Source organism: Macrosteles quadrilineatus, unplaced genomic scaffold (genome assembly GCF_028750875.1).
Source record: "Macrosteles quadrilineatus isolate MER2022 unplaced genomic scaffold, UCM_ALF_1.0 Scaffold_5__1_contigs__length_97177068, whole genome shotgun sequence".
Lineage (NCBI taxonomy): Eukaryota > Metazoa > Arthropoda > Insecta > Hemiptera > Cicadellidae > Macrosteles > Macrosteles quadrilineatus.
This window is the reverse complement of record NW_026542598.1, coordinates 88,946,073-88,973,589: the sequence shown is the minus strand read 5'-3', so window position 1 is coordinate 88,973,589 and position 27,517 is coordinate 88,946,073. Positions and strand designations below refer to the sequence as shown.

Genomic DNA, 27,517 nt, shown 5'->3' with positions numbered 1-27,517 from the left:
CCTGCGCGAAACAGTCAGGAACTTAGAAATGAAAGCTTTTAAAGCCACAGTGAGCAATTCTCTCTTGCAAAGGCCCCTCTATAGTGTGCAAGAGTTGATAGAGTAACCTCTCATGCCGGGTTGAAATTTCCACCACAGCCTTAGTATTTAGTATTTATGTTTATGTTGTAATATATGTTTTTATTATATAGTATTAAAAATTTGACGCTATCAATCCATAACCATGGTCAAAGATAAAGAAGACATGTATCAAGTATCTTGGAAATTTAGCGTTTTACCTTGAGGCTCACACTGTTTGTCTCTTAGAAAACCAGTCCTGTTATTTTATAGCCAAACCCATCAATCTCAGCAATGTTAAATCCATCCAAATTGTAGGTTTAGGTTTAGACAATAAATTAATACCTATATACATATTTATTTTTACATTAATCATAAGACGTACACTAAGTTGGTTTATTAGCTTCCATATAAGCTTGCACCAAATTCAATTCTTCCTCGAGCGTTCTCACCTGGAAAAAGGGTAAATATTAATTCAAACCTATCAAATAAACTGTATCAGTGTTGTAGCCATATTATACTGCGTCAAAAAAAAAAAACAACTATAAACCAAGAATTACATTTAGTTTTAACTGAATGAAAAAACAAAAATCTGACCTGTTCTGTAACATAGGTGCCAAAAGCTAAAGTAAATTGGGAAAACTTTTGACTTACAGGCATTCTATCTAATTTTGCAATTGAATCTGATTGTGTCTATTATCCACAATTTACTTGAAGAAATAACAAAATATTTGGCCATAAGTGCTTACCTGTTCCTCTATCTTATCCTGGATTTCCTTGTTGGCTTTCTTTAAGCTTGATTGTTTATTTCTGGCATAGATTTTGTCCAGAGCTTTCTTGATCTTGGCTTCCTTCTTCATGAGTGTTTTGTAATATTCCTCGTGCTGCTCCTTACTCATGTTCTGAAAAAATAAGTATAAAAAAAACAGTATAATATATAGGATTTAAATGTTTATTGAATTGGCAATTATAGGTTATAAACAAAAACATAACCTCTCTTAGAAGTTATGAGTAGTGATTTTTAGTAATTAAAACACCGTCGTAGGTAAAGTAGTGTACGCAACTCGCGTAAATAGTGTTAACGACACTCGTAGAAGTTTTTAAGGCACTCGCCAAGGCTTATACCTTAAATTTTCTACTCGTGTCGTTAACACTATCTTTATGCAATCGTTGCGTAATCTACTATTACGCCACACTACATTATTTTGACGAGCTTTTCACGCAAGGATTTAGTCCAGAAAACAGCTGGCGTAAACTATCGTACGTAACTCGTCCAAAATGTGTGTACCGGACTCGTATGGTAATCCCGTACTCGACTTCGTCTCGCACGGGAACAACCACACTCGTCCGGTAAACACTTATTTTCAGGACTAGTATACGTTACTGATTTTCATTCATAACAAAACATGTTCAATATTTTCACATCAACATTAAGAGTAAAAATATGTTTCCGTTTTCAACTCACCGTCAGACTGATATGAACTAGGCTGTGATCGTCTACAGTGTTGGTAACCATTTGTTTCCGAACTTCTCCTGTTCTCTCCGTTATCTGAATGCTACAGTTCGCTAACACTTCAATGAATCTTCTCAGGGTGTTGATTTCATCAGCCTTGTTCGTCTCTATTTCCACTGTAAAAGTTTATGTTTTTGTTATAAAACATCTATAAAAACTGTAAACGCGAATGTTAAGATACATAAAAATAAATAAAAGTTTACCTGGAACATGTTTTTTATAAAACCCATTGGAGCTCTTCAAAGTCCGTACTGCACACAAAACGTCTATTCCCAACTGTACAGTTCTGTCCAATTCGGAGTCTCTCCATTTCTGTAAGTAAAACAGAAATCTCACAAAACTACCTGTCAACTCACTAAAGTATCCTAAGTAAGTTGAGCACTGAACGGACAAACCAAAATTACTCATAATCAACAATAACGGGATTAACAACAGTTTTAAAAATAAAACTATTACCAATAATATGACACATAATGGACAGGAAGGGTATCAGATTTTCATTAAAAGGTCTTCTTCTTTAAACCTTGCATTTGCGCGACAACTTAGGCTATCGTCCTGAATGTGGAATGTATCCAGCAAAGCAAGGTGTGAGTCGGAACAGTATGAGGAGAGGAACTGTACTGATCAAAATTAGTAGTAGGTACCAGGATCGAAACCCAAAATATCACTGCCTTGGGTACAAAGTCTAAGGCGCTACCGAGTACCGACTTACAAAAATTACTGAAAACAGTGAAAATAGTCCAAAATTTTACCTTTATTTTGGTATTTGTCAACTTATGAAAGCTAAATATTTACATTTTGACTACTGGGCATGCAAAGCACACCTTCAAGGCAAGATTTTTTAACGCTATATTGACCAGTTTTTTTCCAAATTGTGCATGACCATCCCTTATTTTGCTCTTTGCTGTTAGGCACAAGAGTGATTTATATTTCTAGAACCATTCTTCTTGTTGTTAACAAATGATAAAATAATAATAATATTGTTTCATTGTTTCCAATTTAACATCAAAACTGAACTTAAAACGAATAGTTTTGAAAAAATAATATTTTAACCAAACAGATCCACAGCTGTCTCATTCTGTGATGGGAAAGCAGCCAACACTCTTCCTTTTGTATGAAACCAAAAAATATATAATAGAACCTGTATCTTTTTCAACTCGAAATTACCAACAATGAACTTAAACGAAGAATTGTAAAATATAATTTTTTAACCCAATCAGACTCACTGCTGTCTCGTCTTGCGAAGGGAAGGCAGCCAACATACAGCTCTGGTCTTGTCGGCCTGGCAGGTGTTTGAACAGCTGTTCTGAGATGAAAGGCATGATGGGAGAAGCCAGACGCAGGCTTATGTCCAGACAGTAGGCGAGGGTTTGACAAGTGTTGACTGCTTCGGAGTCAGTTCCTTCCTTGAGAACCGGCTTGGCAGCTTCCTAAACACATTTGTGAATCTTACTGAAGGAATTTTTACACATAAAAAGTTTCTTATTAAATTCAATTGCCCAGAAACAAAAAGAAAAAGGTTGGTTTTTGGAGAAAGAATAATTGCCTAGGAATATGTAGGTAAACCTTTGGTTTAAAATAATATCCTACACTTAAACTTAACTTATGTGTTGCAACATATTTGAGGCGTTTTGTAGGCGCAAAGGGCTGGAAGACAAAAGCGAGACCGTCGTGTAACGTTCTTAACAAAATCGCAAAAAGGTGCTCGTGACAGACGGTGAAAGGTAAGCTCGCATGATCGAGGTTGTTGCGCCATGTAGCTGTGTAGTGCTATGCGTCACAACCATGACTGTAATCTATGATCGCGGCACTAACATTAGCATCTCCCGCAATCACAGGGACATCACCATCTTCTGATATAGCGGTGAAATCATGGACATTTGCCAAGATCACGTTGCCATCATCATTTTACTGAAAAATCGTAAACTAAAAGTATTTCTCCGATTAAAAAATAATTTCCCTAAAATATTTTTAGAACTCAAACAGAGGGCATTTACCTTAGATTTTTTAGCAAAACTTTGATTCACAAACTTTCATAATTGTTTATTAAAGACCAGGACTTACCACATAATAGTCACAGAGTTTGTAATACAAGAAGTCTTTGATAGCAGCTGTGACCTGGTGGAAGTCAGCTGATTTCAGACCAGCTGTTACTGTGTCAACTGTGTGTCCCAGCTGACTGAGAATCCATCTGTCCGTCATACTGGGAGTCTGTGGCTCAGAGGTACTGTCTACACCTGCAAACAACAAAAAGTTGTTATTGTTGTGTTAAATCAAGTAAACATCTATACTGACTGCAATGTCATATCAATTATTACATAATTATGTAGCAACAGAGAGACAATCCTACTTATTTTAACCGGAATACAAGTGAAAGATGAGTGTTAAGTTGAGTAAAATGCCTTTTGTAGATTTGTTACTGGCAAAAAGAGCAATTCTCAAGGACAGCTTGGTCCAGTTTAAAACCTTCAATAGGCTACTGACTTTTATAAAGATTAAAACTGCAATATTCCGACAATAAAGCAAGCACTATGACCTATGCACTATGTCTGTCCATCCATCACACAAAAAGTAATAAACCACACATTTAGCAAGATTAAAAAAAGAACCAACTACATCCTGAGAGGTGTCTCATAGTGCTTCGCTCTTCCTTTCTCATCGCAAGTATATTGACACTAGCATGTATGTACGCGCCTACACAACATACTAGAGAGCTGAAAGCGCAATGTCGTACCTTAAGCAAGTTACGAAGAACAGTTGTGTTCTGTGTTTTTTTTCACACACATAGATTTAAATCATTCTCATTTGCATTTTAACCCTGTCTCAAAGAAAAGGCATAGACTAAAGAGGATTTCTTATCAATATTTCTATGTGTTGATCTTACTGTTTTAAGTACCAAATTGTTCAAATCAGCCGTAAATGCAGTGAAATTGCATCAAAAACCTATATGTATGTATTTTTATGATTGTAAAAGGCCACATAATGTTCACACCATCACGACAACACTGTAATTGTCTCCTGCAATCATGACAATAATGTGATTGTCTACTACGTTCATGGCACTTCGTGATCGTTTTCCGTAATGACAGCGAGACAATCATACCCTTTTAAAATCGTGGAAACATCTATGATTATCTACCCTGATCACGGCAACATCCGCGATCATTTCTTTTGTCCTCTTATTTTTATACAACCCAAAAAAAAAAAAACGCCATTATTGAATGGATGCTCAACCATAGGCTATTGGCTATAATCCGAGGATCCTGGCTTCAAACACAATTTACAGACTTAATCCCAGTCAACAAAAATCACATTTACGGTTTTCTTGGTTTCCAGGTTGTATGAACAGTTAATACTTCGCACGATACTTAAAACTCAACACATATCTTTGTTTTTAATTTAAATACAGTAAACCTCCTTCACCAACAAGGAGGTTTGAATTAGACGTTCTGATTACTGAGGTTCAGATTAGAGGGAATGTCTTTATTTACCCAATATAGTAGCCCAGTGGAGAGAGAACCTGCTAGCTTGCCAGATCTTGTTCATGAAGTGATGGTTGGTCTCACATTCTCTCACGTCAAAGCTGATCAAGTGATCTGTCAACAAGCATGATTACTTAGCTTATATTACAAAAACACTGCTGTCCTAGGTAATTAGTGTTATAGATTGAGTAGGAAGGAAGAGGGAAAGACTCCAACCAACACTGAGAGTCAAACCAATAGATGCTAGTGGTATTAAATTAATCCGGAAATTAATGGTTGAGCACAAAACAAAATGACAAGCGATGGTTGTGAAGGTATGATTCTTGTGCACATGCTAATCCTTTTCGCCATTTTTAATTGACACAATCCATACTTGAGCTTTCTAAGACACTGTCCAACCACGTACAATTTTATCTAAGCTCATTTGCAAACAAGCGTTCCCCAGATATTATTAGTATTATTAGAGTGATGATAGGGGCAGAATATGGATCAAGCTGTCGTCGTTCTTTTAAGGAATTAAAAATAATGCCATTGACCTCTTTGTACATCTATGAAACAGTAAATTTTGTTCATTTAAATAATACACTTTTTGATGAATTTAGACCCACTCATAGTTATAATACCCGAAACCCAAATCTGCTAAATTATCCAATTCATAAACACACTCATTTTGAAAAAAACCCCATCTATATGGGGATTTGTCTATATAATAAGATCCCCTCAAAAATAAAATCCTATACACCACAAAAATTTAAAATTTGGACTAAATCATTATTGGTGGAGAAATCATATTACTTCCTGGTAGATTTCCTAAATGACCGTGACATTAATTGACCATTAGTTTATGTAAAACATGACACAGAATGTTTTTAATTGTTTTTTTCTCTGATATTGCTTCAAGATCTTCATTTAAATTTGTCTTTTTTCTAACTTGTTAACTTTCTCTCAATTGTGCTGTTCTTGTTGTATTTTGTTGTAACTTATTACTTTTAGTTTTTAGTTTTTACAACTTATTGATTGACCATGCATCTGTTCACCATTGCCTTTGTAATGAAGAATGTTTTATATGCAATAAAATACTTATGACTTATGATAGTTAAAACACTTTACTAGACTGATTCCAAAATAATATTTTTGCCCGAAAGTGATAGTATATATTTAATAAACTGATTTCCTACGGTAACTAAGCTAACTTCCAAAACATTATCCTCCCACATCTCATGTTTATTTAGTTGATTTTCTAAATACTTCTTCCTAGATGATTTTTTTTTACTGTTATATTGGCACATTGGTAAACTAGTACCGTTTTAGAACTTTTTTTCTTTTGTCCTAGGACGCTAGGTACGAGCCCGGGATTGTTTTTCACATTACTTCAGGCTAGACCTAGGGGTTGGGGCATTATCACTTAGATAAAATCCATTGGTGATTTGGCAGGATTTGAGCCCGGGACCTCGGGCACCATAGTCCTGCGCACTATCCACTAGACCAGATCTCTCCCCCGTTTTAAAACAGGACTTAATGGAACCCACATAATACAAAATTATTTAATTTACATAAACTGTTGACGCTAATTTCGAGCAAGTAATTACATGTACCACTACGTTGTTGGTCTTCCATTGAGAGCGCTTAAGTCTACAAATGAAAATAATTAGAGTTATTCTCGTACAAGCTATTACTTAAAACTACACCATTGTACAGGTTTAAACGTCATTCATAAAGGATATCTCAATGTCTTACTCTTGGTTTTATGTGACAGAAGAGTGAACCTCAGCGCGTCGGTGCCACATTCAGGAATGCCTGTAGGAAAGAGTTTCTGCTGGCCTTGGAGGGCTATGTCCTTCTCTTTGGTAGACATCAGACCAGCCTTGTGGTTGTTCACTATAGCTATCCTTAGATCCTGTAAATAGAGTCTTACAAAAGCCACATTCATTTTGGTAATGTGGTAAACTAAATAGCTATAAATATAACTTGACGTTGCATTACTTTGTCAAAGTTGTAATATTTTTAGGATAACATTTAACGTAGATGAATTGAGGCACTGAGAGTGCACTGATAAATTAGTGAGTTTTTAAAATACAGCAACATTTTTCAATCAGCTGAACATAAAGGACGACTTGTTGCAAACTATGGCATGTTTTATGGCACTTCGACTAACTCAGTAACAAGAACTAAGGGTAAAATAGAATATTTTACGCTAGCATTCTCTGTGAGTGGTTCAAGGCACAGTTATATTCACCCAACCCATTTACCTGAATTTTGTTCTTTACTAAAATCCCACCCTTTTCTCACAGCTGAAAAACTTACCTCAAGACTTTTTCCATGGATAACGTCTTCAGGATGAACAACGTTTCCCAAACTTTTAGACATCTTCCTTCCCATCGCATCACAGACGATTCCATGGAGTAGAACTTTCTAAAAATAAAACATATGAAAACTCAGTAAAGAAAATATGAAAAAACCTGTTGCTGACTGAATTTAATCAGTATATTATTTTTTTATGAATTCTTAAAGATTGGTGCAATTAAAATGTTGTGTTTAGAGCTAATCAACTTTAACGTTTAATGAGAAAGAATTCACACTGGCAAAAGAAACATAAAACTTCGACGAATCATGTTGAGTCTTATTTACAATAAGTTCCCAACAACACTAAACCTCACAGATAACTATGCAACAATGCCAACAATGCATATCAGCTGATCACCAATTAAGTGAAGAAATCAGGGATACCAACATAGCTTCTTTTGTCCATAACCAGTGTCTCACAGTACTTTCACTGATACTCACTGAAGACATTTCACTGTCAAAACGCAGTGTAAACCCCTGGTCTCAATGTAATACAGTAGAGTCCCGCAAACTCGCGTAATGTGGACTGGAAGGGTGCCGAGTTTGTGAAATGCCGGGTTATCAGGAACTAGGGTTAAAAATCAAATCAAATCAAATCAAATCAACTTTATTTTCCTTACATGTACATGGGTACAAAATAGTGTCAAGTATTTGTAAAAATAAGAACAATACAATTTTTAAGCTTTTTAACTGCCTCTTTATTTATATTTTTATTACAAGTCAGTATTAAGTCATCAGATATAGTACAACAAATCCTTGGTATGACTTGCGAATGATTTGGCTTGAGTCCATTTTTAACTCGGACTCAAAAAATCACTAATTTTCTGAACCAGGTGATGGCCGAGTTATCCAGACTGCCGGGTTATCGAGAGCCGAGTTTGCGGGACTCTATTGTATTTGGGTTGCGGTTGAAAAAAAAACAACCTGTAGGTAGGTAAAGTTTTTGTGTTTCTCGTGTTAGGAAAGACTCTTTCCCATTCAGGTAAGCCTTCCACTCGCCACTAATGTTTACCTTGAATGGAAGTTCACCAGTTAGCTCGACTCCTAGCATGACCATTCTTGCGACCCAGAAAAACAAAATGTCATGACCTGTCTCCATCAGACTCAGAGGATAGTAGCGCTGCAGATCTTCTGTCTAGACAAACAGTTGAAATGTTCACCTTACCTCTTGATAATTACAACCAACTTATCAATCAGGGTTATAAAAAGGCTCTAGGCCATTTCAACTTGTAGAAATAAGGGAATTAACTCACTAATTTTAGAAGAAGTACAGGTAGGCTTTAGATCATAGATACAACACAAAGCAGAAAGCATTTCCTTCGTTCATTTTTTTTATGAATAAAAAATGTGTATAAAAGTACAGTATAGTAATACTACATAGTATTGTTATAAGCAATGTTCAAATACTACTTGGATCAAAATCACCTTAGTTGGGTTCTGCTTTGTTCGCGACTGCTGCTTGGTTCAACCTCAATAATAAAATTTCCAATTTAACAAATTCCTGTTTAAAAAAAAAAATAATTGTTTTACAAACAAATTAAATTGTTGGCCTAATTTTAATTTTTTAGTATTTTAACCCCATAGGAAAGAAGGACAGCTACTAAGTATAATAGAACGGTGTGTTTTCTTGAAGTATTTTTCTCTTCCAGTAGTGAGGCATGGATAAAGCAATTTGATTCAACCTAATACTCAGAACTGATCAGTAATTACTATACACCTGCTGTTCAAACAGAAGATTAATTCTTATGTTCAAGACATTTTGCATTACCTGTTACTTCTTTCACAGTCACTTCTAAAAAATAAAAATTACTTTAAATGTTCCTAACTCAAGATATTTAGAGCAACGCACACAACGTTTTCAACTATACTTTCTTGATCTACATTTATTTATACTACCAACCTGTTTGGGCCAGCCGAGAGCGGATAAGGGGTACAGTGCAGATGAGAACCAAGTGTCGAGGACGTCTGGGTCTTGGACCACCGTGTCCGGCCACTGGCCCAGCTCCGCCTTGGCCTTGGCCATGGCCTCCGCGTGTGACGGGGCCGCCACCCACACAGTAGATTGGCCAGCTGTTGCAAGATACATGGGGATACGGTGACCCCACCACAGCTGCCGGGAGATACACCAATCTCTAGAACAATCATTGTGACTCGTTAACTCAAGTGTTAATCAAGACATTTTTATATACGATTTATTTGGATGTTGCTGCCTTCAGACTACTGAAAAATTGCTTAAAACATCTAAAATTATTGGACCTTTAGATTTAGACCGATGCCAGTCCATCAAATGTCGTATCAGCACGCTTTCACTGTACAGCCATTAGTTGCGTGAAAAGCTTATTTTCCTTTTTAAAACCTTTAAACTAAAATACTGAGCTATATTTGATTTCACAAGGTCGTGAAGTCTTATCTGTCACCTACTGCTTTATAATGTTACAACACTGCAGAAGTAGCACTAACAGATGAAAGCCATCTTGATTTATTGGACAAAAATATTATGCTTATGTAGAATTTACTATAGGCTAATTTATAGTTTCTTTTCTATTTAAATGTTTTGCTCGGATTTTGTGTTTTGTTGTTGATGGTCTGCTGAATATATAGGGTAGCAAAAAAGTCTTGGGGCAGATTAGTACTTTAAAAAATGATAAAAATAGACAGATCTTGGTACAATGTTAGTGGGCATAAAAATAATTTTAACACATTATTAAGTGATAGTCAGGGGACAGCCTGTTAAGGGTCAGAGGAAAATCTTAAATGTGAGCATAGGTGTAAATTTAACCTATGTGTTTGGTGCAAATCACAAAAAAGTTTTTAATAACAGTATCCAATGCCGCAAACACAAATTAAAAGGGAAAACTGTGTCAAAAATGGTAGTTGTTCAAAGATTTTTTGAATTTGCAATTGGAAATCCTCTAGGAGTCAGGAGAAAATCTTAAATGTAAGCAATAGTTGATACGCACATAAAATGGTCTTTATAATTAGAATACAATGCCGCAAACCCAAACTCAAACGGACAACTCAGTAACAAATGGTAAGCAAGATATCTTGAACTATAGAATTTTGCTAATAACAACGTGGTGCAATAAGATGCAATAATTTTAATGTAACCCACAAATGTGGACATTTTAGTGAGTAAACTTACCGGATGTTATCCAGAAAAGTGAACCAGGTATTGTGATAGTTGGGAGGCTCGATCTGCAGCAGTCCAGCCCTCAAAGCTGTCGATGCCTTCTCTGCCATTGTCTTACAGGAGATAAACCTTCAAAACAAATAAATACAGTCTAACCTTGATATAACGAACCTCGATATAACGAATTCCTTGATATAAAGATTTTTTTAAAATCCCCTAGAACTCTCCATAAGACACAATGTATATTTTACCTCTACATAACGAACAAACCATATCAACGACCTTGATTTAACGAATTATTCATGATCCCGGCTAAAATAAGACACCTGAATATAACAAATTTATCATTGTCAGAACCTCTACATAGCAAATTTAACCTCTACTTAATGAACTGTCTACGTTTCTCCCTCGATACAACGAACCCCCCACCCCCATTATTGTTTTTGAAAAATCAGTTTCTTCATAAAATGAAATGTAAAGGTGACGTCAATGATTGCGCTAACATTCGTCTGCTCCGTTTTACACATCCCTGTCTGCTGCTGTCGTCGATTTCATTCACTGAGGACTGATGACGACGTAATGTTTAGTAGACTGTGATTGGGTGATAAGTAAATATGGTGAATTATACAATTTTCGGTTGAAGAGAAACCTAAGAAAGAAAAAGAATAGAAGAGCCAGGGCTTAATTTCAGCCGGAGCACACCGGAGCGCAGCTCCGGTACTTCTCAGGACACTGGAGCGAAGCTCCGGTTATCTGGATCGATAATTTATTTTGGACTCGATCTTAATTAGCTGTAAATAGTATTTTTATTTTTCTATTTTTGACTTATGGTTTTCAATTCTTTGTAAAAATTGTGTCAAATACCAAATCTTTACTTCAGGGCAATGTATTTAAAGTTTATTATACAACGGGGAACGGTGTTCCTACTTGTAAGCCAGTCTGCCGACAGTGCCGAGTGCCGTCTGCCGACCAGGTGCCGAGCCGACTGCCACTGACTGAGTACTGAGTCTGACTGTCTGAGTCTCTGTTCGTTCAGATCGATGGTCTCAGTCCACTGACTGCGTGCTGCATGATTGGATTGGATTGGATTGGAACAGTGGAGTGGATGTGGCGCGAACATAACCTACTGCACTGCGCTAGCGCTACGCCTGTGGCTGTGGCGAGAGCGTCAACTAACATCAGTGTTTCCATTCATGGGAATATTATCGCGAAAACGGAACTTTTAGACCGTGAGCTAGATTAAAACGTGATGTGTGACAGCAAATATTTGAACAACTAGCATGTTTAAACCTCTATTTAATATAGGCCTATGTCGTCAAATTTAACTCTCAGAAGAAATAAACAAAATAACAAAATCTGCATGCGAAATACAACGACAGTTTTCATAATAAATAAAAACTGCATGGAATGGCATTTTTCAACCCAGTTAGCGGGATTATTGTTTTGGTCGTGTGGATACACTGCATACTATACTAAGTGCTTCTGCTTAGTTGCTGGCAAACTTCTTTAATTTTTACACCTGTTATATTACTATTTTGTATATAATATAATGTTGTGTGCATTCTTAACCATGCTCAAATGTGTTTAAAATGCACCAATTCAAGTGCAATTTTTACAAAAACCCCCCAGACCCCCCGGTCAGTCATGGCTCCGGTACTTCTCAAATTAGAAATTAAGCCCTGGGAGAGCACAAAGCAAAGAGAAAGAATAGCAACATTGTTATCTTAACATTCTTTTTGCAAGTGTTTTTATTATCTTTAAGTTGGCTATAATTATACACTTTTATAACGACTTATCTAATATTTTTATTATTTTCAATACGATTGTTTGAAACTAAGGCAACATCAATGCTACAGTTGATGATTATTACAGTATTGACATTCCTCTGTTGTGACTTAAATCAGTACTGTACTGTAAGTAGCCTACCGGCCTATCACGAGCAGTAGCTTACAAAACTCTTAATGTTTTGTTTTGTTCTTTACGTGGTTTATTGCTATACAATACAGTGTTTGGCTAGGTTTTAGGTGGGTTAGAGTAAGCTGTGATTTTAAACTTGCAGTTTGTAACCTGTACCAAGGTCAATGACTAGAAATGTCATGATTGCGCAATATTAAAGATCTCTTCTCTTTATTACCCCGGATAATCTCATTGTATGACACCGACATAATGATATTTCTTGAGATTGTGACAACATCCATAATTATTTCCTACAATCACACCTACATAGTTAACATCTCCTACAACTGTGTTTTGTGATTACAAAGGAGAACTATTTTATTTTTAGGCCTTATATCTCTCATTAATTTTTTTCCTTACAATCGTGGTCACAACTGTGATCATCCACAAAGCTACGCAAAGCTAATGATCATATTGTTGTTTTAAACACAATCTTGTCAAAATAGTTGACATTTCTATGCAACATATTCTGTGATAATTTCCCCACGATTACCACCAAAAAATGCCATAATTGCTTAAAAATTACAGTCTGATAAATTACCAAAATGTTTAACCTTTTTATCATTATTCATATTCCATTTTATATGTCTTGAACGACCACACTGTTTATGGTGAGATGGACAGACGTTTGCTAAATATCAGATTTTGGCTTTAACACATCACTAATTTATTCAAATGCAAAATGAGGTTAGCACATCGTCCATAGAATTTTCGGAACAAGTAGTTCCCTCTTCTGTTTTTGTTATAGGCTTAGGAAAACAAGATACTTAAGACAAAGACTCTACAACCAAAGAGGGAATTAGTAGTTCTAAAAATTCTATGATCATGTTTTTTCGTACTTAAACTATTTTTGTCAGTAAGGTAAGCCTGTTGTTCAGCCTATCCACTACAAAATTCTTAAAGTATAAACTCGTCTTGCCAGATAATGTAAAGTTCAAGATTAGGGTTTTGAGCTTGATTGCCTATAGGAGTTTTACATGAATGGTAAATTAGTCAAACTCACCACTGATGTTTCAGCATGTATTCCACCACGTCCCCAGACCTGCTACATATAGGAACCTGCATATTGTGAGGGCTAACACCCTTCAGGAGCTTTAGTTTGGCAAGTTCCTTCTTCACGGCTTCTCTGGCATCAAACCTCTTCATACCCTGAAACAAGACAACAACAAGTTCTGCCTATTTCAATTTATTTTGTGCAACATGTTACAGAAGACTATGACACAAGTGTATCTAAGGGATTTTCACAAGGATCTTAACTGAATGGGAAAGAGTCTATTCTGATACAAGACACACTCTAAATTTACACTATTCTAAAACAATAGAACATTTCATTGTGATTAGCAACAATTTCGACCAAGTAGGTTTTAACTTGAAAAAATGGGTAGGTGTTTAGATTAGGGTATCCCCTAAAAAAGGTCTTACAAACAATTCGCCATGTGGAAAACTTAAGTAAAGTGTTTTTTTCAGACAAAGTATAATTTAGATTTCATAAACCCTAATTTTGTTCGATCACTTGATTGTGACTATGAGGAAGGCAAAGAATATACTCTAACTATCTCGCAATTCGCGCAATTGGACGAAATGTTTCTCTCACTACTAAACAACAAAAGATAAATAAACCGTTCAGAATAAAACAATCCGTCAACATTATGTAGACTTACCTGGAAAATATAGAAAGATAGAATAATGTTTTACTGTTCTCATTCACTTTTCATCCAAAATCATTGAGTTTACAACTATCTTAAGAAACTTCACATTTCCAAAAACTTGGCAATATACAAGTTGCTGAAACTCTACAGTAGGCCTACTATGTTTACCTCAAACGTGTCACCGCAGTCCACAGTAGAGATACAACCGTTGTTGTTGATGATGGACAGTTTGGGGAGGTTGTGTCTTTCCGCAATATCCCAGTCTGTAGGACTATGGCCGGGAGTCACCTTCACAGCACCTGCGGCAAACCATTGGTCGTCCATTCAAACTGTTTCACTAGTCGATGTAGAATGTTATGATACTGGTGAGGAAAATATGTGTTTACCGGACAAATGTGGTTGTTCCCGCAAAGCATGAAGTCGAATGAGGGATTACCATACAAGTACCAACGTTAAACTTTTGAATTTTGTATGGGAACTTTGTTATGGTATTTTTTACCACCCTAACCTAACAAAAAAAGGCATAATCCATTATGTTCTCAGTGAATTACAAACACTACGCCGACTTAAAACTTTTCCGAGGGGTTATGTTTTTGTTTATATTTTTGAATCCACTCAATGCCATTAGAATATTACATTACATACCTAGCATCAAACTTCGTGTGTGATTTTTATCTAGAGAATTGAGAGAGGTGTAAATTATGTTACGATTATTATTATTTATATTTACAATATATATGAGGTTTTAATAACTAAAAAATCTGCTGGTTTCCAGTGAAATTGATTACTTATGTAACGATATCCCAATTTATGAGGCTGACGGAAAACATCTGTTTTCATATTAAATCCATATGTTTTTAGTGCAGACAAGGGTCTGAATTCTGAGTTGTGCAAACAAGGAGTCTACTTTGACGTTTTGAGGCAGTATTTTTTTTATTATAAAAATAACTCTAAATTTTTTTTATAAAGTGCACATTTTTTTAAACTATACCACACAAACTTTTTAAAAATGAGAAAATTTTAAAATTCAGAACATGTGCCTCATACACAGTTCCAGATGTTTTTAAAGTAATGAATATTTAAAAAAAAAACGTCACCAGAGCCAAAGTTCATGTCCACCGCCTCATCTGCCACTATGGGGATGGGGGTGCATCTGAAGGGATGCCAAACCGTCCGTCCAATCAGGTGTGTGTAGCGTTTATCTTCAGGATGCACAGCAACGGCCACATCTCCCAACATGGTCTCCGGTCTAGTAGTGGCTACCACAATCTCCTCATCTAAGAAATACATCAGCCATAAGTATTAAAATTGTATTCCATGGATTAAAAATACTTCCTTATGCAGAAGAACCCCTGGGTCGGTTTGACTGGTTTTCACTTTATAAGACCACTTCTCGGAAGCGAATAATGAGATGCAGTTCCGACATTTTACCAACTCAAGTGCTCTTATGGTTTCTCTGATCGTTCAAACTTTACTGTCTTCTCTAAGTACCTACTCGGTTGAACTAGAAGAACTGAAGTTGAACCTTAAAAAATATGAAAAAACTTCCAAACCTTTTAAAAATTAACATATTATTCAAGTGTGTCGGTTTTCAAACTGCTCGAGACTTAAAAGTTTAATATATTCTCCAACAAAAGGTTCAGATTGGTCTAAAGTTATTGTTCTGAGCAACGAAACAGTGTTTTTAAGGGGGCTTACTGTGTCACAAATTCAGACTTAAACACAAATAAGAGAAACTAAATTGTAAGGTAAACCCTTTACTGTACATGTTAAAGCAATTGTAATGCAGTGTAAAGTTCATTCTTATTAAGCTTAAAAATCTATCTTTGATTTTTCGATTAAAGAATTGTAAAAAAAATAGTTTTAGTGTAAAAAACATATAGTTAGGCTATTTCACTTCATAGTAGAATTTATGTTGAGATAAACAAATTATATCGAGAATTGAGATGAATACAGTCTTTAAATAAAACAAAAATATAATTTAGGTTTACCAGACTCGAAGACTTTGTACACGATCTCCACTAACTCTCCGAACATGACCGGTTTGTTGTAACCGGGTACTGAAACTGGTGTTGGACCTGTGATTTCCAACCGCTCTACCTCAATGTCAGATATCGCAGACGAAAGATCGCACGACCAGTTGATCAACTTCTCTTTCCTATAGACCAATCCTGCGTTCCAAAGACGTACTATCGCTTCTACTACTGCATCATTGTGCCTCTAAAAGAAAATTAAGGCTGAATTAGACCTTAGCACCAATATTAATTGTTATATTGCTAAGGTACACTCTATTATGCTCTAGTAGACCTAATTGTGAAAAAGGTATTACAAATGTAAAACGTACATTTATCATGTGAAAAGTATGGAGAATTGGAGTTAGTTCCTGTTAATGGGCATTCCATTGCTTAGTTTTACATTTAGGGGCAACAAACAAAAATATTTGACATAACTGAGCATAACATAACCTGACCTTTACCTAAACATAGCATTAAGGCTATTTACACTTTTCCTAGGCAGGAAACATTAATGTGAGGAAAACTTGCATTGCATCAAAATAGTATATTAACTGAATTAATAGAATTTGGAATGAGTTTAGTGATAGGCCTAAAATACCTGTCTGGATTTCAAAGTGATTAACTCATGGTAGGCCTACCGGTACTTTTTCTAATTAAAATGTTTAATTCAAATTAAATTAAAACTAGTGTACCTGTTGCTCGAATTCGAGCAATTGCGAAGCATTACGGGCGACTCAAAGATTACGGAAATACTCACGATCTACACAACAGTTAGATATAATCAAAATCTTTTTTAAATATCTTATCTTTTTTCAAAAAGCTTATCTTGTTTTTTTAGTGTTTTCTACAATTCTTCCCTCTCATAGGCTGTCTATGACAACGATTATAAATGAAAATACCCCCGCCGCAGCAAACCTGCCGTCTTAGCGAATTTCCATTTGGCCGAATTGATTTTCAATTGATCTATTTAAATAACATTAGGTTTAACGAGTACCTAGGTTTGCTGCTACAAGGAAACTAATAAAGTAGTGTGTTTTTAGTAAAATATTGATAGCTTACTATAAAATAAATAAATTTGCCAAGTTTGATCAAAATATATCCATAAACAAGCAACCTACAACATTTTACAATATTCTCCATAAGAATAACATGGGAATTTTAAATTTACCATTTTTTTAGTTTTCTCCGTAACCAATAACCGTACAAAAACACTTTGATATACTGAATTGTTAGTTTTTTTAAGCTCTTTAAGAAGGTTTAGAGAAAAATTGGGAAATTTTGTGTTTTGAGGGTAAGAAGTGAGAAAAACCAATTTTTACCCCATAAAACCCCCCATAAAACTTTGTTCCCATGGTCCGATCATGCTGGATCGCGAACTCATTCAAGTTTATCCCGCATTACACCTTCAAACCAAATTTCATCAAAATCGGATAAAAATTACTCAAGTTATCGTGTTCACGGACACACATATATATATATAAATCTATATATATATCTATATATATATACATATATAAAAATTTGAACGAATGGTGTTTTTGGCCTCTGGGGACAATAAAATGAAAAAGTAAATCGGTCCCGGGCCTAAGTCTTACCATGAGACCTACGGTAATAGCTACTTCCCTATAGGGAAATTCGCTAAAAACAATCTATATATATAATACGCTAAGCCGATTTTTGTGAACAGAACTCCTCCCTCATTTTTGGACCGATTTTGATTATTAAAGTGTCAAAAAAATTGCCCTGATCTGTAGTTTTGCAAAGTGTTTTTAGTTTTTTGATATCTTTATTCGTTTGGGCAGAATCTTCCATCAAAGTTGGGTTTTCCCCCATAAGATTAACATGGGGGAATCTAAATATTTAATTGGAAACTTTGTCTCCACTAATTTGAGAGAACAGCTGGGCGTAGAAACTTGGTAGAGGTGTCCAAAGAAAGGTCTTGGTCTGTAGGTGAGTTATCAAAAGAAAAACAAAGTAAATTCGCTTAGGGCTCTGCCCCAGAAGCCTTTAAAGATCCCTCCACAGATTTGTTTACATTTTGGTCATTTAGATAATACTTTTTAATAAAACAGCTGTTAATTTTAAAATTGTGTTTTAAACAACACACATTTATTGGGAGTTACTGAATTTAGTCGGGTAAATATAGGATATGACCTTAAAAAAATTGCAAGAAAACGTTTTATGGTTTTATTTTTTAGAGTTGGGTTTGCAGAATGACATACTAAAAGTTGCCAAAAATCGGTGCACGAGAAAACCACTAAAATCAAAATTTAAAATGGCGGCTTATTTCAACATTGGACAAATTAAAAAAACATATTTCACATGTATTTGTTATGCACATTTTTCGAGATATTGACTTGGGACCACCGCCTGTATTTATTGAGTGGTTAGTACTTCATTTTGATAGGGAACATGTTTTTGGCCGCCATCTTGGATCCGCCATATTGGACATAGATAATTTTTTTTCAATGTAATGATAGTGTTGTGACACATCATTACCAACTACATTTTTACACTGATTTCAATGCCGAAATCCGTTTTTAAATATCTTTATTCATTTAGAAGATATATACAAAAGAAAACTCTGCACCATACATTTCTTATGGACGTTTCGTAGTTTGATATTTTTTTTTAAATTATTTTTCTTATATCTCCAGTTCTTATTAACGCTTGTAGTTCGTTCTAGGCTTAAAATATTCAGTAATGTAAGGGCTTTCATTTGAGCTCTTGATCATTAAAATCAGACGAGTTAAAGACCTGCTACAAACCTCAGAACAATATTAAATTTAACTTTTTAGAAATATATTTTTATTAAAAGATTTATAACTCGGGTTGTTAATACGTCACCGAGTTCTTTCTGGTCTCAAATTACTCAGTAAATGTTTGGCTTTAATTTTATTGATCATTAAACAAAATCTGACAATTTTAAAATGAGCCATGGACCATAATTTAACATTAGAATGTATTTATATTGAAATTTGTCTTTAGTTAAAGACGTATATTCCTAATTCTAAATAACTCCCAAAACTCTTTATAGTCTTAAATAATTCGCCAAAATATTGACTTTTATTTTAGCTATGGATTACTTTCCAGGAGTTATTAGGGTTTGGGATATATGTCCTTAACTAAAGACAAATTTCAAAATAAATACATTTTAATGTTAAATTATGGTCCATGGCTCATTTTAAAATTGTCAGATTTTGTTTAGTGATTAATAAAATCAAAGCTAAACATTCACTGAGTAATTTGAGACAAGAAAGAACTTGGTGACGTATTAACAACCCGAGTTATAAATATTTTAATAAAAATATATTTCTAAAAAGTTAAATTTAATATTGTTCTGAGGTTCGTAGCAGGTCTTTAACTCGTCTGATTTTAATGATCAAGAGCTCAAATGAAAGCCCTTACATTACTGAATATTTTAAGCCTAGAACGAACTACAAGCGTTAATAAGAACTGGAGATATAAGAAAAATAATTTTTAAAAAAATATCAAACTACGAAACGTCCATAAGAAATGTATGGTGCAGAGTTTTCTTTTGTATATATCTTCTAAATGAATAAAGATATTTAAAAACGGATTTTGGCATTGAAATCAGTGTAAAAATGTAGTTGGTAATGGTGTGTCACAACACTATCATTACATTGAAAAAAAATTATCTATGTCCAATATGGCGGATCCAAGATGGCGGCCAAAAACATGTTCCCTATCAAAATGAAGTACTAACCACTCAATAAATACAGGCGGTGGTCCCAAGTCAATATCTCGAAAAATGTGCATAGCAAATGCATGTGAAATATGTTTTTTTAATTTGTCCAATGTTGAAAAAAGCCGCCATTTTAAATTGTGATTTTAGTGGTTTTCTCGTGCACATATTTTTGGCAACTTTTAGTATGTCATTCTGCAAACCCAACTCTACAAAATAAAACCATAAAACGTTTTCTTGCAATTTTTTTAACTATGTAAGTTTGTTTAGTTTGCCTGGACTATTGTCCAAAAGAAGTATTTGCAATGTTATTTTCTGATTTTAAAATTGATTTTCCTCTGAATAATTTGTGTTGCAATATCCAGTAATATCATTTGTGTTCCATTACGAAATCAGTGGGAAATCATTTTATCAATTTTTTCTTATTGAACTATCTTATATCTATTTTACGGGTTGGTGTCTGCCTTTCTCACACATTTTCCCTATATTTTATCATATTACTCTAGACAAATCATCATAGGTTCATGAGATTATTGTCATACATGCTTTCAATCATTAGAAAAATATTCGATTGTGTAATACAATACAAAATAATACAAGTGCAGAAGGGCACGATGCCCATTTGAGCCGTGTCCATATTTTGTTAAATTAATAGTGGTTTACAGCAACTGGATAAACATTTTACAATATTTATGTAGAAATATGTGCACGATTTAGAAAGTCATTAAGCTGGAAAACTGCAATACTGCAGACTTATCAGAGAGGTTACTTTGATGTATTCATTACGCTTAGTGAAAACATAATATAGATATGAATACAAATAAGAACTTGAACTCTTAGAGAGCCTTTAAAAAAGGGAGACTAACGAAAAGGGTTGTGCATGTTTACTAGCGCTACTCGGCAACAAAAACCATTTAATTTATCTCTAAAATATATATCCTTAAAGCGCACTGAGCAGCAACCTAAAAAATCTATGTAACTTACCCATATAATATAGTTACAAAATGCTCAAACTCGCATTGCGACATTTATAATTCGGCTTATATTTATCCAACAGAAAATTCATCTGCAGAAGAATTTTATTGTGCTCTTACTATGTCATTCGCATTATTTGTTGCCAATGAAGCTGCACGACCATATAAATGAGGAGGCCCCTTAACAGTTCAAGAATAAAAGCTGACTTTAATTCAAGTATATTCCACTACACCTGGCATTCCGTAGAGAGATTATATTGATAACTTTATGTAACTGATAAGGCTCAGACAACTAACTGACATCCCCCATGTCAAGGAATTCCAGCTTTAACAGTAACACCACAACCAATTTCTCAAAACTGTGCTAGAGGGTTATTAATTGCCACAGATGTACGATATGAACTGACGCAACGTGACGAAGGAAAATCAAACTTACACTGTAACGGATATACCCCTTTGAAGTTAGAACGTGTCTTCCAAACAGACAGATTTTTTTCCAAATAAAATCATAGATTAATCTGCATTACACTAATGAAATCACGGAAGTAGTTAACTACAAAAGATCCACCAATACGATTTTAATACTATTTAAAGGTTCTTCCAAAGGAAGAGATACCAGATAGCATAATAACAACACCGATAACGTACAGTATGGGAAATATTTTATTCATTGAATGATCAACCATATTTGGTAACTAACGCAATTAATATCATTATTGTTTTTACACTTATTGATCAATGCTAAATGCTCAAAATATCGCAGTTAGATGAATTAGCGTAAGCCTTGAAAGTAACCGTCGATTTCGACGGGTTTCACCTAGTTATTTCTATTTCTTATACTTGGTTGTGTTCTATTACTTTTTCTATGTTTCCATTGTTTGCAAATCGATTATTTCAATGATTGCTCAAGAAATGTAGAACAGTGTTAATTCAGTTTTATTTTTAGCCTATATCAAATTGTCCAGGATTTCTCGCTCTTTTCCATTGTAATAATTACACCAACTCAAGTTTCGTCTACAGATGCAATATGCCAACCAATATCACCTACGTACAATCTCCAAGAAGTGTTAAAAAAGGCAGAAACCAACCCATACAATAGATATAAGTTAACTCCAAAAGAAATAATTTTAAGAGTTACTGTGATATTAGGGTTTTCCACTGATTTGGTAATAGAACATTAGCCTATATTGCAAAACGTGACACGATGCAGAAGAAAATCCAATTTAAGATCAGAAAAACCCATTGCAAATACTGTACTTCATTTTGACAAATTCAATAAATCACAATTTAAATATTAACAGCTGTTTTATTAAAAAGTAGTGTAATGTAAACAAATCTGAAGAGGCAACTTTAAAGGCTTCTGGGGCAGAGCCCCAAGGGAATTTACCTCGTTCCTCTTTTGATGGCTCATCTACAGACCAAGACCTTTCTTTAGAGACCCCTACCAAGTTTCTACGCCCAGCCGTTCTCTCAAATTAGCTGTGACAAAAACCCCGTTTTCCTCCATAAGAATAACATGGGATGGGAATTTAAAGGCAACTGGGGCAGAGCCCCAAGAGAATTCACCCTGTTTCTCTTTTGATGGCTCATCTACAGACCAAGACCTTTCTTTAGACACCCCTACCGAGTTTCTACACCCAGCCGTTCTCTCAAAATAGCTATGACAAAGAAAAACAGTTTTAAATTAATATATAAATTAAAAGAACTTATTTGTCTCACCTGGTCCATAGTAAATATTTCTCTCGACCAATCCAACGAGGCACCCATTTTACGAAGCTGTTGTAAAATAACGTCTGCCTTCTCCTCCTTCCAAAGCATCACTTCTTTTACGAATTTGTCCCGGCCCAGTTCAGCACGTGTAAGTTTTTTATGTTTTCTTAACCATTTTTCAACAACTGTCTGCGTTGCTATACCAGCATGATCCAGCCCTGGGACCCACAGGACATCTTTCCCCTCCATGCGATGCCTGCAATGCAGCCAGTTATGTTTTACAAGACGAGGGTATTTAAATACTGTAGCTTAGATCACTAAACGAACTTAAGCGTACTAAAAGTAGATATTTTAGCAAAAAATATAATTGAATACATTTGATGGATATTCTTCTTTTGTGATCACACTGGAGCTGTTTAAGACCTCAGTAATTTTAGCCCTCTAACCATTAAAGTATGATTGAGTTAAAGGTTAAACAGAGTAGGCCTAGGCTAAGGATAGAAAAAATAATTTTGAACCTTAAAGGTTTAAATTAAAGAACAATTTAAAAAAAGAGAAATAAAATGCCTCTGAAAAGAAAATTCCTAGAGTGAATTAAGTTACAACAAAAACATTTTTATACTACAATAACTTGAGCTAATACTATGAGACTGACCATCTTGCCAGAGCATCTTGAATGGTGAGAGTTATGGCATGACCTAAATGCAGGGTTCCAGTAACATTAGGAGGTGGTAGGACCATTGAGAATTTTTCCCCATTGCTTTTCTTCGGAGTAAAGTATCCATTTTCTTCCCAAACTTGATAGACGCCTTTCTCGATAATTGCTGGTTTGTAAGCCTTTGGGAAACTTTCATCAAGTTTTGCACCAAATTCACCTGAAAAATTAGAACGTGATTACTTTTTTAGCCCAATAAAATTCAAACTAAATTCAAATGAAAGGTAACTCAAAAAGAGTATAGCCAACTTAAATGTTAGGCCTGGTTCTAGGCAGGGCACTAATATTAGGAAAGCGTGGATGCTTCCTTCAGCTTTAAAATGAAGCCTGAGAAAGACATCTGAACGTGTTGATCATTAGGCTAAATATTTTTGGAACATTAATCACTTCAGTAAGATTTTTTGGAAGTCTACTTAGATTTTTACTCATTTTGTATGTACCTGTAACTTATGTTTAATGAACCTGGAAACTGGAGTCAAGTTCAATGATGATACTACTTAGGGAATTCTGAGGATTTCTAGCACCCCTAACTTAAGTAGGTAGAGGATAACTTACTTTGTTTCTAAAGTAAGTTAAGTAGGAATTACGACGTACAGGAAGAAACAATCCACTTCAAACCAGTATATGATTTATCGGTGCTGAATGTTTGACACGTTAATTAAGTTTCAGTGGCCAGAAAAAAATCAAGGATGTACACTCAACACAATGTATTTTGCGACAGCAATAGTGGAGGTAAGCGTAAGGAAAGTTATAACCTAAAGAATTGGTTGTGTTTACACTAAATTAAAGCACATAACTAGAACACCCAAAACTGGATCTGCGATACACAAAATGCAATAGGTACCGGCACAGTTTGGTTTATTTGACAACTCTGCATAAACGACATGCCTCTGATTTGTCTGGATAAAGTCAAAGAATTTGAAGCACCAAGAAAGAAAAATGAGGAGTTTTTGAAAATATGACTTTGGCTTTGGTTTGTCTGGACCATAGAACTATAAACAAGCTTGTTGTAGTTCTATGGTCTGGACAAAAGTTGTTGTAGCCTATATGATGAAATACGATACTGATTTTCTTGGCCTCTCAAAAAACAAAAAACTACTAGAAATTTATTAAAGTTATTGACTTTGTATCCTACTTTTGGCACACTTTTGAATTACATTTAGAATACCGTACCTTTAACTCTTGAAAGGCATTTTTGCAGCGCAGCCCCTTTGTTCAGTTTAAGATGTGAAGTAAACTTCATTGTAACTCCCGCAGATATTTTTCTATTGGCCTAACTCATTTAATACATTTATTTCTAAATTCTTTCAAAGAGTCCAATCTTAATATTTTCTTCATCACGGCATTATTTAATTGGCCTTAATTTTATTGCATATTATAAGCGGTTTCTTGGAAGATACTAAACAAATTCTATTGAACCGATTTTAGGGTTATGTTTACATATGTTCCTTTTCCCCGCACTAGTCACCGGCAACGGCAACAAACAGACGACAATTATATTGTTTTCTGGAAAGTGGTTGTGTTCAAAAGTAAAAATTTCAGCATTGATTATAGGCCTTGTATACATACTTACGCAAATACCGAAATGTTGATGTTGATTTAAAATGTAATTTAATACAAACGACGATGAGTTAGCTGGTTTAAGATCAAAGTTTAAAGTTTAAAAATGTCCAAACAAAATAAAAAGACGATTATTTCATATGAAGTTCGTAACGTTGTCACTTTCTGTGTGGTATCTTATTTGAATGCCCCAAATTAAATACAAAATATTTTTTAAATACCAGTTTCTCGTATGGATATTTTTCCTTTAGGTTGGGCCTCTAAAGTTTTCTCTTTTAAAATAGTAGATTGTTCCTCATATTTCAACGTTGTAGCTGAGGATCCAACAGCTTCAGGCTCTAGTGTTTTACTGTTATATTCGTCTAAGAAAGATTCCCCAACACTTCCTTTTAAGGAATATCGTAGTTCCAAACTGAAAAAAATAAAAGCTTATGAGAACAAAGCTTGGCGGGTGGTTTCCTTTTAATAAATAAAATAGGAACAACAACTAAAATGCGTTGAGGAGTGTTTTATCCATAATTGTTGTAAAACTGTTTTCATCTGGTTTTTAACACAATTAGATCTGTTACCTTTTTAATGTTGATTGATTTTGATAGAAGTTTATTGAATTTGTTTCTTCGGAATACTTGCTCAATACATTTTTTGAACCTCTGAAGGGATCCTCAAAAATAGTTGTGTCTCTTTCAATGTCTTCTTTATATTCGTCACTTGCTTTGTTATGTCCTAAAAATGTATAAAACATGTAATGTGTAACAATTATCACTCACGTATAATCTCAAATAATTGATTTGATCAAATGTCTCATGGTTTGCACTTGCACTTATGCTGCTATACCTAGTAACAATTCCCAAAATGGATTGAAAATATATTTTACTTTGCAAATAAAATACAGCCAATTTATGGAAACTGTGGGCTCATTCAAATGCAGTAATATAAAAATACTGGCTGCTGTGTACCCTTAGCTGTACCCGTGCTTTGCAACGGGGGGGGATAATAGTGCTGCACTGTGCTGTTGTTAAACCTTGTAACTTTTTAATGCCATTGGACGCCATAGAACCTAACGTGTTGGTTTATTTTAAACAGCTGCCAACGCCCTTCAATTCTTTTTAGATTAATACCATAAGGTAAACATGGAAAACTCCAAAGCTCCAGAGCCACTGGGGCGGAGCTCCAAGGAAGATTCTCCAGGGAAACCTTGTTGTGGATCTAGAACCACTTCCCTAAAAAAAATTTCATCAGTTGGCCAGTTTGGTAACACGTCATAAAGGAGCAAACAAACATCATAGACCTATTATGACAGACGACAAACGAAAAACAACATACACGTTGGATTTTATATAAATAAAACGGACAATTATTGCAGCTGTTAAATTATCTTAACGTACCTGAGAGTGGATTCAGATTTTTCAAATTATGATCGTCAAATCTTCCTTTATTTTTGAAATCTTGGAATTCTGCTATTGAATTAGATGACCCTGCAGTGTTACGAATAAACCAGTTTCTAAGATCTTTTCTTGTATCTGCAACTACTTAAACAGTCATTTATCATAAAAGGCTGTATTCATTATGCTTTGCTAATGTATGGAAATTTAAATCTGATTGATGAATGAATGACTTTTGCAGTCTCTAAAGTACTTCTAATGTAATTTATTTATTTTTCTGTGCTTGAAATGTATTCAACATTTGAGTTAATTGGTTGGTTATTAATTAAACACCTAATGAACTTATCCAAATGAATAGAAATATTTTGTGTCGTATATTTAATTATAAATAATGATGCTGTAATTAATTTATAAAAAATACAATATCTTATAAATAGTACAATTATTACTTAGAATGCTCGCATTTGTAGATCCGAACACCATGTTTTTTTATAGTTTCATTGTAAATGTACTGTTTGATAAACACCGCCATCCCGATGATTGGCGACTATCTCTAAATGATTATTCATTGACCTCTCGTGATAAGTTTGTCAGTTTTAATTTATGTAAACGTTTACATTTTCACTTGATGTCGAATGCTTATCTTTATAATAGCGCTTCAAATGATACACCAACCCATCTTTTTGAAATATGAAGTACTATTTTGTGCCGTGCTCTTATGGAACCCATCTTAAATAATTGATAATTGTGTCAATTTACTGTAAAACGTGTTCCAGTTTATTGGTTCAGAAAAGTGGATATAACCAACCTAACTCTAACACCAATCATCACAGAGTTTAACATCTCGCAGTATAGTGTAACCTGTCAACGTAAAAGTGAAAAGAACGATTACAATTATTTTAAATTAATAAACAAAATATGTCCACAACGTGAATAATTATATTTTCTTATGACGAAATACTATGCTATATATAGCATAGTATTTCGTCATAAGAAAATATATATATATATTACGTTAAAGGGCCCGAAACGGCACAAGCATGGTAGTTTCTACTAGAAAAATGCCGGTATGGACCATAAACATAAAAAATACGTTTTTGGCCCGAATCCTAGCCCAATAGCATTTAGATAGGGTTTAAGACACTTCTATTTAAACAATGTTAAAATTTTTTTTACTTTCAGGCCAAAAACGTAATTTGTTTATGTTTGTGATGCATACCGGGTCTTTTTAGTGTACGAGATAGTTTAAACGATATCGACGTACAATAACCATCAAGGGAGTATGTGTAATCCATGGTACAACACACATTTTGTGCTATATAAAT

At 34.6% G+C, this 27,517-nt stretch overlaps 1 protein-coding gene across 1 annotated transcript; it reads right to left on the bottom strand.

The window, feature by feature from the left end:
- Nucleotides 1-399: 399 nt before the first annotated feature.
- Nucleotides 400-25,552, bottom strand: LOC128995779 (valine--tRNA ligase-like). Its single transcript, XM_054420797.1, has 20 exons — nucleotides 25,380-25,552; nucleotides 25,032-25,222; nucleotides 23,191-23,410; nucleotides 22,545-22,791; nucleotides 16,122-16,350; nucleotides 15,228-15,407; nucleotides 14,299-14,429; nucleotides 13,485-13,630; nucleotides 10,538-10,654; nucleotides 9,296-9,527; nucleotides 8,408-8,530; nucleotides 7,357-7,464; nucleotides 6,790-6,949; nucleotides 5,062-5,166; nucleotides 3,635-3,807; nucleotides 2,797-3,000; nucleotides 1,774-1,882; nucleotides 1,523-1,686; nucleotides 807-959; nucleotides 400-509 (listed from the first exon to the last, which is right to left on the bottom strand). Exons 1-20 carry the CDS (start codon nucleotides 25,550-25,552, stop codon nucleotides 444-446), a joined length of 3,231 nt encoding a protein of 1,076 aa, XP_054276772.1. The 3' UTR covers nucleotides 400-443.
- Nucleotides 25,553-27,517: the final 1,965 nt, after the last annotated feature.

Coding starts and splice junctions, on each gene's coding strand:
- LOC128995779 (XM_054420797.1), bottom strand. CDS start 25,552: ATGTTTTATACATTTTTAGGACATAACAAAGCAAGTGACGAATATAAA. Junction 22,792..23,190: donor CAAGATGCTCTGGCAAGATG/GTCAGTCTCATA, acceptor GCTGCATTGCAG/GCATCGCATGGAGGGGAAAG. Junction 6,950..7,356: donor TCCATGGAAAAAGTCTTGAG/GTAAGTTTTTCA, acceptor CTCTATTTACAG/GATCTAAGGATAGCTATAGT.